Source organism: Bufo bufo, chromosome 5 (assembly GCF_905171765.1).
Source record: "Bufo bufo chromosome 5, aBufBuf1.1, whole genome shotgun sequence".
Classification (NCBI taxonomy): Eukaryota; Metazoa; Chordata; class Amphibia; order Anura; family Bufonidae; genus Bufo; species Bufo bufo.
Window position 1 is genome coordinate 93,706,165 of NC_053393.1, and position 11,418 is coordinate 93,717,582.

The following is an 11,418-nucleotide window of genomic DNA, read 5'->3' on the forward strand; positions in this document are numbered from 1 at the left end:
ATTTAATTTTTATTATAAAATTTCTTAAAAATTTTATTATTAAATGTATTAAATATAATAAGGATGCCCTCCTTTCCGTTCCATGATGACTGGGAACCCCTGACAAAGAGACTGGGCCCTGGTTGGTTTGAATCGTGATTAAATTCACAACTCTTCCATGCTCCAAACAATCTTGAAGCTTTGTCTTCTTCTCATTGTCTGTCGCTAATAGAGGCCTAAGCATGCCAGGCAGGTTCCCCCAGAAGTATCTTGCTGGATGAGCAGCCAATACCGCACTTGCATCAATGTTGACAGGATTCGGCTCCAGGTGGAGAGTAATTTTTTTTTTTAATGCTTTCTCCATCACAACACCACGTCGTTGAATAAACAGAAGACTGGCCGATTCTCTCCCATCTTAAGCAACATTTAATTTTTTTTATTAAATTTATTAAATATTTTAACATTAATTTTATTAAACCAAAACATGATTAAAATTATAAGAAAGTATACTTAAATTTGCAAAACCTGGCCTAATAACTCAAGTATGAATTCTGCCTTATAGGTCGATTTTAGTATCAAGAAGAAGTGCACTCCTTTTATACCCTTGTCAGCTGATTACACATAGATGTCTACAGAACCAGTGTATTACACACTTATATAAGTAGAGCCCCCCTATTACACACTTATATAAGTAGAGCCCCCCTGACAGAGTGGAGAGGATGTCAGCAGTAAGTTTGTGTTGATGTCACTGATTAATTTACCCTTCCTCTGATCCGTCAGAACAATAACCCACAAAAAACAGATCCTGTCTTTGGAGTATACGCCTTCACTTGGTCAGCATTTGATCAGTATTGCTAATGCCAATAAAAACAGGAGTGGATCTAAAACAGAGATGACACATGAATGGAATATTTGCATTTCTTCTGTGTTTTGTACCCACTCCTGCTTGTGTATTACGCACGTTTGTGTGATTGACAGCAGTTTTGTCCAATGAAAATACAGCCCTGTCTATATGAAAGGTGTCTAATGAGAGAGAAATGCAGGTGGGAAATTTCATGTGTGTTGGGAGAGTGGATTGTTTGCAGTCATGGAATTCTCCAGAAGGCGACCAATTGCGGCAGTAATCCATCTCAGACGTTTGCGGCGAAGGAGAGAGAGCAGGTGACGCTTCTGGGTCCATCCTGTCATTGCCAATCGACAGGAAAGGGGACAGTTCTGGGCACTGTACGAGACCCTCCGGGCCCATGAAGACAAACTTTTTTCCTACACGCGGATGTCCATCACCAGGTTTGTACATATACAATAGTTATAGTAGTGGTGTTCCAATTGTGAAGGTACCAGTTTTAGTTTTTTGGTATTGTTAACCCTCACCATTTTCGTTTTCAACAGCTTTGATGAGCTCCTGGGGTTGTTGGGCACCCGTTTAGAACGTCAGGACACCTTCATGCGGGACAGTATACCACCAGCGGAAAGACTGATTATTACTTTGCGGTAAGTAGACTCTAATTGTGGCCTTATAAAGCATTTGCATTGTGTGGTGACTGGATATTAGTGTGGCCTTTGTTATTTTCTACTGGTGGTTGTGACGTTTGAGTGTTTTTGCGGGGGGGGGGTATTGGATGTGTATGCTTTTTAAATTTGGCATATAGATACCATACATACATAGTTTACCCACATTTTTCCATACGGAACCACTCACTTCGAAATAAAAGTCCCAAAAACTTTGCGAATGTTTTTATTTTTGGGAAAAGTAATAACATCTTACAGTTCCTCAAAACATGCGCAAAGTGTGTTTAACAAAATCAACATAACTATCGTACTTTTTAACTTAAAATTATTAGGTAATTTTCCTATATTAACAATGAAGGTCGAACACCCCTGATGCACCAAATTATGTATGTTATTTCTCAAAGGTTTTGGTACTGTGGGAAGGCAAAATGTGGCTCTGGATCCCGCATGGCCTCTCTCATTCCACCTGATTGATGGGCAGGTTGCATTTGAGTGGTGGTGGAGGTGTTGTTGCCCATGCTGGTGGAGGGATAGCTGTATGATGATTGTGGTTGTGTGTGACATGTGTCGTGAGGGTGTGGTATGTTAGTTTGTGGGTATGTTTGTGATGTGTATGTGTGAGTGGTTGGTGGATGTTGTGGTGGATGTTGTGGTGGATGTTGTGGTGGATGTTGTGGTGCATTTTTGGGCTGTGTGATGTCATAATGTGGAATGAAGCTGTCTAGGGCCCTTGTTAAGGTATCCCTCGCTTCAGTTATGCGACTTCTGGGCACTTGCTGCATTTTTTCCTCCAAACTAAGTAAGAAAAGGCCATCACAAGAGAGTTTGGGTGCTGGATGGGCAAGTGCATCCAGGCATGCAATTAGCCGGTCCTCTTGGCGATCTGGTCTTCTCCTTTTTGGACGGTGAGTCCGAATGTTTTCGGTTTCCACGACAGGTAGGGCAGGCTGTGTGGGGGTTTGGAATGGAGGGGTGGGATCGGGTGGAGGAGGACTTAGTGGCCCCGTAGACGCACAGGCCTCACTGTCTCTGGTGACCTCCTCCTCTTCCTCCTCCTGCTGTTGACTTTGCGACCAGCTACTATTGGTGCTGTGAACATGAAAATATACATAAGTATGTGCAAGATATGAAAGTGAATGCATGTCATACCACACCCTCTCCTGCATGTGTATGAACTGGACTCACCTACGCATTTCAGTGCATGGTATTAGAAAGGCCATTTTCTCCGCATGGACATAGCTGGACCGTGCACTTGGCGAAGCTCCGCTCCTCTGTTCCCTCTCTGTGCGCCGATGACGAATGAATGCATCTTTGAGGCTCTTTCACTTGTTTTTTAGTAAGTTTACTATAATAAAAATAAAAAAACATCCATTAATTTTAATCTTTATTTTCTCACATTTTTTTGAGCTATTTAGCTACTGGCCACTCTTTGATCAGTCTTCACTACACCTTCCTGATCGGGAAATCCACAGCCAGTGTGATCGTGAAGGAAACCTGCATCGCCATTTGGCATGTCCTTCATGCTGCTGTGATGGGCCAACCAAACAAGGAGTAGTGGCTGAAAATTGCGGATACTTTTCAGCAAACATGCAATTTCCCGAAGTGTGTAGGAGCAATTGACGGCAAACACATCCGCGTTCTTAAGCCAATGAGGAGTGGCAGTCAGTTCTTTAATTATAAAAAATACTTTTCTGTTGTTCTTTTTGCGGTATGTGATGCTAACTATTGTTTCCGTTACATCGATGTGGGCTCCAATGGCAGCAGCTCTGACTCTGCTGTTTTTGGCCATTCTGACTTTGGTCAAATGCTCATTACTAATGCCCTTGACCTTCCCGGGAACACCACACTGCCTGGCACCACTTCTCCGTCTATGCCATTTGTTTTTGTTGGTGACGAGGCATTTGCTCTAGGTGAGCATCTTATGAGGCTATACTCCAGCCGTGGTCTCTCCATTGCACGACGTGTTTTTAATTATCGTCTGACAAGAGCACGCAGGGTGGTGGAATGTGCATTCGGCATATTATCCAACAAATGGCGAGTTCTGCACTCACCCTTACATCTTAAATTGGAGACCACCATCTCGGCTGTGAAGGCAGCATGTGCTCTTCACAATTTTGTCAGACAAAGGGATGGCTTCAATTTTGAGGATTCTTTGAGCCATTCCATGGAGACTCAGATTCGCAGCGGTGTTCGTGGGACCACACATGGTGCCGCTATTCGGGACCACTTCACTGCATATAATTAATGTCACCACAGGGGGAGTTACCTTGGCAAATGCAAGCCATATAAATTTATATTATTTTGTCTTTTTCAGCTGCAAAGATTGTTTCTTTATCTTTTAATATTCCATTTTCTTTGTTTATTGTAATGGCTGAATTAAAAGATTTGAAGAGTGAATTTGTGCAATGCCGTTTTTTCACCTATATAGTGACCCTTGTAGAAGCCCCAATAGTGCCCACCAATACTCGTCCATTAACAAGGGAAAACAATGTGGGCGGAATTAGGGGTCCCATTTATGTGCCCAATACTCGACCATTAACAAGGGAAAACATTGTGGGCGGAATTAGGGGTCCCATTTATGTGCCCAATACTCGACCATTAACAAGGGAAAACATTGTGGGCGGAATTAGGGGTCCCATTTATGTGCCCAATACTGGTACTGTAGACATACAATCACCTATAATGTGCCAGTGCTGCAATAGCCCACAAGCACAATAATGTTTCAACGTAGACAATATCCATATCAACTTTATAACACAAATCCGCACCACAAATGTAGGCCAACATTTGAAATTAAAATACATTTCCAGATTGGAACAGCGCCGTCTGGCGAAACACAGTGGAACAAGTGCAAATTGAGCATACTGGCCCACTACATTGTGCCAGAATGTGGGTGACGGGGAAACATTGACTGGCCATATACTAGAACAGGGATGGTGAAGCTGCGGCCCTCCAGCTGTAGCAAAACTCCAACTCCATGCATGCCTGGACCGGCTACAGCAAGTAAAATACAGCACAGCATATTGGGAGTTGTAGTTTGACAACAGCTGGAGGGCCGCAGGTAGAGCTGGGCTGGACTATTACATATAGTTTTTACACCAGGGCACACAAGGAGTTCCTTTTTACACTCAGAACACACATGTCAATACCTTGGCCTTCTTTCCCTGTTTTGGATAATCTCTTCCACTGTGGCCAGATGTTTTGGCCAATGTCCTCCCATGCCTGCTTCCTGCTTCTCCTGTTTTTGTAATTAGCATCTTGGATGTTATACAGGCAGCGTTTTGCCTGCACAAGCCTGATCAGTGTCTCACTATCACAGCCTGCTTCCTCCATCTTGGTCAGGCTAGACATTTGCCTCTCACTAGGGTGTGGCCTTTTATTGCCTGTTATGTACCAAACGCGCGTTCGTACGCGCGTTTTTCTGGTCACAAACACGCAAAATAACATATTTGCGCGTTCCTATGCAATCCTATGGCCGCAAACGTGCGACAAAACGCCCCAAAGAAGCTCAAGAACTTTTTTGAGCGTAGGGCGTTTTTCAGCGCGTTCAAACGCGCTGTAAAACGCTCAAGTGAGAACCAGGGCCATAGGGAAGCATTGGTTTTCATGTGTTGAGCGTTTTACAGCGCGTTTCAATGCGCTGTAAAACGCTCTAGTGTGAACCCAGCCTTATAGTGGGTGTTTTCACTAGGACATTATCTAGTTTTCTGCTGGCAGCCTCCTTTTCATACCCTGGTGTGTTGCTGGCATCATATTGTTTAGAAATATTTCTTGGAGTACCTTCTCCCCCTGTTCGGCTCTGCCTTGTAATGTCGGACTCTATATCTTAAGAATATTGGTCTGATGACCTGTGGTTCCGATTGCTATTTATCATATGGTTGGCATTTTTAATATTCTTATACCATTGTAGTTCAATTTTTTTGACCCAGACAATTTGAAGTCCCCTGATGAACCCTCCCCCTATCTGGAGGGACAGAATAGTCCTAGGTACGTGGACAGAGTACACCTACCATCCAGGTGTATCTCTGGGCTGAGCAGTTTGTGGAGGATAAAAATAGGGACAGATTTCCCCCCAACCCACTGTCCCACTGTCTCAGTCTTGTTCTACAGAGTATTATTTGTTGATAGCTTTATCACACTAAGTCGGATGTATAGATCCATTTTTTGAGTATATTTTTATAAAGCAGTATAATAAAAGTTATGTTTTAGGTCCTTGCTCTCAGTGATATTTAACAAATGAGCAGAACCTCCTGCCTAGACCCAGCTTGTTCAAAGCCTTGCCCATGAATTCATGAGACACTCGGTCAAAGGCCTTCTCCTGATCGAGGCTGACCAGGGCCGTGTGTACACGGCGGTCTTTGATGTATTGTACCGTGTCTCTCATGAAAGCGAGGCTGTCTGCGATCCTGTAGCCAACAATGCCGCAGGTCTGATCCGCATGGACGATTCTGCTGATGACAACCTTCCTTCCCTCAACAATGGGGGCATTCTACCCTCCGCTACCAACTCCTCATAGAGTTCCAGCAGGTCCGGACAGATCAGATCCCCCAGTGATACATAGAGCTCCGCTGCGAGTCCATCACTGCCCGGGGTCCTACCAGACCTAAAGTATCTAGCGGCAGATAGCACCTCCCCCACTGACAGAGGATAATCCATGGCCTCCGCACCTGCAGGGTCAAGATGGCTAGTGATACCTGACAGGAATTTATTGGCGGCTTTCGGGTCGGTGTTCTTCAGGGAGTAGAGGTCGCTGTAGTAGTCTGTGACGACTCCCATCACTTCCTCCTTCCCTGATCGTATGTTGCCATCCTTGTCTCGAAGTTCTTCAGGGGCGTGTGGCCGGTGTGGAGTTTCCTGAAAAAGAACAAGTTACATTTCTCACCCTTCTCCAGGTTCTCAAATTTTGAGCGGAAGATGATTTGCTTGGATTCCTCCTCAAAGTGCTTTTTCAGGCTGCTTTTGGTCTCCTCCAGCTCCTCTCTAACGCTCCAGCCACACCAGTTAAGGTCTTGCAGGGACCGCAGCTCATGCTGCAGCTCTCTGAAGGCCCTCTTCTTATCCCAAGCCTGTTGTTGTTGTTTGGCCTGAAAGAAAGAACGAAACTGGAATTTAACATACTCCCACCAGTCACTAGTCCGTTCAAACAAGCATTTGTCATTCCGCCAAGCTATGTAGACCTCTCAAAGCTCCGCAAGCACGTCCTCCCGATTTAACCGAGCGCAGTTCAGTTTCCAGGATCCAGGGCCGGGGGAACCCGTTTCCAAGGATTCACTGGACCTGAATGGTTCTGTGATTGGAGAAAAAGCAAGGGATCATAGAGTGCCTACACCGCCTGACTGCCCGAGCGGTAAACACAAAGTCGGGTCGGCTCCACGTATAATTATTGGTGCCTTTCCCCATGGAGCCCACAACGTCCGGTCACCATCTCAATAAGCAGTTTGGAAGTGACATCTAACTTGCTCGAAGTGCCGGAGCTGCGTCTGTCCTCTCTGTCCTCCTCGATAGGGCAGTTGAAGTCCCCTACCATCACTACGGCCCTAGTGGTAGCGAGCTGCAGTCGTAGGGCCTGGAAAAGCTCCAGTCGCTCACCCTTGTCAGGGGAAGCATACACATTGATGAGCCTTACCGGCTCTCCCACCCAGGAACCGTCTACGACAAGTAACCTGCTGCAGACAAGCTCCTGGACGGAGTCAAGTGTAAAAGTGGTTCCCTTGAGGAGGATGGGAACCCCAGCCAACTTATAGTTGCCACCACCAGACCAGTGGGAGGGGCCATGGGACCACCGCCTGGCCAGATGGTTGTAGAACCTAAAGGGGCAAGGCACACTCCTGCATCATGTACACGTCGGCAACCTGAGAAGCATGAAAGGTTAGTATCGTCTGACACCTGGTCCCATCCCTAATGCTCCTAACATTAATGGAAAAAAGGTTAAAATTTTTCATCATGTAAGAGAGAGAAATAGGTTAGCGGAAACTATACAACTTAGTTACCACTCCGATCGTCCGACGGCTTCTCTTTTTCTTGCCCGCTGTCTGTGGGTGGCCTCTGCAACAGCTGGAACTGGGCTTTGATCTCTGCTATGGTCATCTGGAGTTTTTGCGGATCGGTGGTTGCCCCGCTGGCCACTATTTCCTCCACGTCGATCTCGTTGAGGCTTTCAGTGTTCTGGAGGTTTTGCTGGTCAGGTGCCTCGTTGGCAGCCACCGGTTCTTCCACCTGCTGCTCCATTTCTTCTTTGTCGGGTAGTGACTGTTCCGCTACCTCGACCATCTTCTTCTTGGAGTGGTCAGCGACGGGGCGGTCCCTCTCCTTTCTCTTCCCTTTTCTTTGGCTGACACCTGGGGATGCAAGAGGGGGAAATTCCTCCATAGAGAGGGCTGCAGCAGCTGGAGGAGGGGTTAATGCTGCTGCAGTGGTGGAAATGGGGTGGGTCGGGATGGGGGAGGTAGAAGGTGTCACTGAGGTAACGGGCAGATGGATATGGATATCCTCAGTGGTGATGATGACGGGGCAGGAGGAGGATGGGAATATTCATAAAATACACAAATAGACTGCAATTTAGCTAATATAGTGCTATAGAATTTGTTTTAATAGTGTAAATTTTTTCCAAATCTGAAGTTCAGAAGAGACAAAAAAAATTTGACTATAAAAAAAAGATTATAGCACTATATTAGCTAAATTGCAGTCTATATGTGTATTTAACGAATATTCTCTATATTGCTATAACTTAGTTTTTTAGAATATTCGTCATATTCGAAAACAAGAATATATAGCAATATAGCGAATATTCGTAAAATACACATATAGACTGCAATTTAGTTAATATAGTGCTATAGTATTTTTTTTTAATAGTGTAAATTTTTTTGAAATCTGAAGTTCAGAAGAGAAAAAAGAAATTACACTATTAAAAACTAATAACTTAGTTTTTTAGAATATTCATCATATTCAAAAACAAGAATATTTAGCAAAATAGCGAATATTCGTCGCAATACGCAAATAATTAAATCACATATTATTTGCGATAAATAGAATAATGACGAATATTCGATTTCAACGAATATTCAATTGAATATTCACGAAATATCGCAAAATCGAATATTGCACCTGCCGCTCATCACTAATTATAAAACCCCCTATTGTGTCCCCCAGTTATAATAATGCTCACAGTATTAGACATGCCCACATAGTGACCCCAGTAATGCCTTATAGTGTTCCGACTATTGCTCCCAGGCATGTTCCCATAGTGGCTCAGGCAATGGACCAATAGTGTCCCTAGTAATTCCCCTAGTATTGGATATGAGCCCATAGTGCCCCCAGTAATTCCCTATTGTGTCCCCAATAATGGACATATCCGCATAGTGCTCTCTATGGCCGCTCAGTGGCCAGTTAAAAGGAAAATGTAATGCTCTGTGGAGCAGGCAGCAGGACCCTTCCAGCTTGTGGCCTGTGCAGGTGTCGTTTTATTTCATAATTTTGTCATCAGCCTCTCCATTGTTCTGCTGCATAGGTCTGAGATCTAGTAACCTAAGGTCTTCTTACAGCCAATGGGTACGTAACAATTTCACCTGGGAACAAGAGGAACTTGTGTACATGTCCAGTGGCCACAGGTGCCCTCCTGAATTTAACTATATTGATGATACATGATCATTGATGAATACTGCAGTGGGGCCCATGACTTCCTAGTAGTGTTGAGTGCGAATATTCGTATTACGAATTTTTATCTCGAATATCGGCACTTCGAGAATTTGTGAATATTTAGAATATAGTGCTATATATTCGTAATGACGAATATTAACATTTTTGTTTGTTTGTTTTGCTTTTAACAGTACACATCAGGTGATCATACCTCCCTTCTTCTAGCTTGTGGGCCAATGAGAAGGCTTTGTCACAGCTTAGCAACATCACTAGCAACCAATAGAAAAGTTGCCTACCCCTTACTATATAACAACCTCCCCAGCAGCTATTTTCTAAAGTTTATTGCAGTTAAGATAGAGACAGCAGTGTCATTACTGTGCTCTGTGCTTTGTTGTATTACATTAGACAGTTAGTATTATTATTATTATTATTATTATTATTTATTATTAAAGCCCCATTCATTCATAGTGCTGTACATATGAAAAGGGGTATACGTACATAATACAGACAATTGTGTGTGTGTATATATATATATATATATATATACACTCGCCTAAAGAATTATTAGGAACACCATACTAATACGGTGTTGGACCCCCTTTTTACCTTCAGAACTGCCTTGATTCTACGTGGCATTGATTCAACAAGGTGCTGATAGCATTCTTTAGAAATGTTGGCCCATATTGATAGGATAGCATCTTGCAGTTGATGGAGATTTGAGAGATGCACATCCAGGGCACGAAGCTCCCGTTCCACCACATGCCAAAGATGCTCTATTGGGTTGAGATCTGGTGACTGTGGGGGCCATTTTAGTACAGTGAACTCATTGTCATGTTCAAGAAACCAATTTGAAATGATTCGAGCTTTGTGACATGGTGCATTCTCCTGCTGGAAGTAGCCATCGGAGGATGGATACATGTTCTCATTCTGCTTACGCCAAATTCGGACTCTACCATTTGAATGTCCCAACAGAAATCGAGACTCATCAGACCAGGCAACATTTTTCCAGTCTTCAACAGTCCAATTTTGGTGAGTTCGTGCAAATTGTAGCCTCTTTTTCCTATTTGTAGTGGAGATGAGTGGTACCCGGTGGGGTCTTCTGCTGTTGTAGCCCATCCGCCTCAAGGTAGTGCGTGTTGTGGCTTCACAAATGCTTTGCTGCATACCTCGGTTGTAACGAGTGGTTATTTCAGTCAACGTTGCTCTTCTATCAGCTTGAATCAGTCGGCACATTCTCCTCTGACCTCTAGCATCCACAAGGCATTTTTGCCCATAGGACTGCTGCATACTGGATGTTTTTCCCTTTTCACACCATTCTTTGTAAACCCTAGAAATGTTTGTGCGTTAAAATCCCAGTAACTGAGCAGATTGTGAAATACTTAGACCGGCCCGTCTGGCACCAAGAACCATGCCACGCTCAAAATTGCTTAAATCACCTTTCTTTCCCATTCTGACATTCAGTTTGGAGTTCAGGAGATTGTCTTGACCAGGACCACTCCCCTAAATGCATTGAAGCAACTGCCATGTGATTGGTTGACTAGATAATTGCATTAATGAGAAATAGAACAGGTGTTCCTAATAATTCTTTAGGTGAGTGTATATATATTAGTATATATATATATATATATATATATATACAGTATATATGTGTTGATCGAGCACTGTAGTGCTCGGGTGCTCGGGGGCCCAGGCCGAACACATCGTGATATTCGGGTGCTCGACCGAGCACACAAGTATAATGGAAGTCAATGGGAGAAAACAAGCATTAAACCAGGTTCCCCCTGCTCTGAAGAGGGGAGGGTGCCTGGTTCATAAGAAAATGTCAGAAATTGTTGGTAACACCACCGAAATCCATACAGACGTCTGGCCTATCAAATTTCAATGTAATTGTCAGCTCAAAACCACTGTAAACTATGGGTAACGGGGAATCAGTGTATGATTCCGGAGAGGGAGCCTGAGAAACGGCTACCACATCCAAAGAAGGCAAGGGGGTGGCGCACAAATCACACACTTCCGACTTGTGGAGGTAGTGACTAGAGTTGAGCGGACACCTGGATGTTCGGGTTCAACGGGTTCGACCGAACTTAAAAAAAAAAGTTCGAGTTTGGGACCCGAACTTGACCCCGAATCCCATTGAAGTCAATGGGGACCCGAACTTTTGAGCACTAAAATGGCTCAAAAAATGTCATGGAAAGGGCTAGAGGGCTGCAAATGCCAGCAAAATGTGGTCAACAGCATGGCAAGTGCTCTGCAAACAAATGTGTATAGGGAAATTACTTTAAATAACATAACATA

At 44.0% G+C, this 11,418-nt stretch overlaps 1 protein-coding gene and 1 long non-coding RNA gene across 4 annotated transcripts; one reads left to right on the forward strand and one right to left on the reverse strand.

The window, feature by feature from the left end:
- The first annotated feature begins 1,351 nt into the window (after positions 1–1,351).
- On the forward strand, positions 1,352–3,067 carry LOC121001323. The gene is made up of 2 exons (XR_005779028.1): positions 1,352–1,470; positions 2,896–3,067. It is a non-coding gene; the product is annotated as an uncharacterized LOC121001323 (long non-coding RNA).
- LOC121001322 lies at positions 1,464–7,707 on the reverse strand. Of its 3 annotated transcripts, XM_040432346.1 has the most exons (3): positions 7,705–7,707; positions 2,674–2,833; positions 1,464–2,577 (listed from the first exon to the last, which is right to left on the reverse strand). In XM_040432346.1, exons 2-3 carry the CDS (start codon positions 2,706–2,708, stop codon positions 1,887–1,889), a joined length of 726 nt encoding a protein of 241 aa, XP_040288280.1. In that variant the 5' UTR covers positions 2,709–2,833; positions 7,705–7,707; the 3' UTR covers positions 1,464–1,886. The 3 variants fall into 3 exon arrangements, with proteins under 3 accessions (XP_040288280.1, XP_040288282.1, XP_040288281.1); XM_040432348.1 differs by lacking the exon at positions 7,705–7,707 and having other exon boundaries at positions 1,464–2,565; positions 2,674–2,903; XM_040432347.1 differs by lacking the exon at positions 7,705–7,707 and having other exon boundaries at positions 1,464–2,568; positions 2,674–2,903.
- Positions 7,708–11,418: the final 3,711 nt, after the last annotated feature.

What these genes read in the sequence shown, in the direction of transcription:
- LOC121001322 (XM_040432346.1), bottom strand. Translation starts at nt 2,708, where the DNA reads ATGGCCTTTCTAATACCATGCACTGAAATGCGTAG. An exon ending in CCATGCACTGAAATGCGTAG is followed by an intron (nt 2,578 to 2,673) that starts GTGAGTCCAGTT and finishes TCATGTTCACAG; the next exon opens with CACCAATAGTAGCTGGTCGC.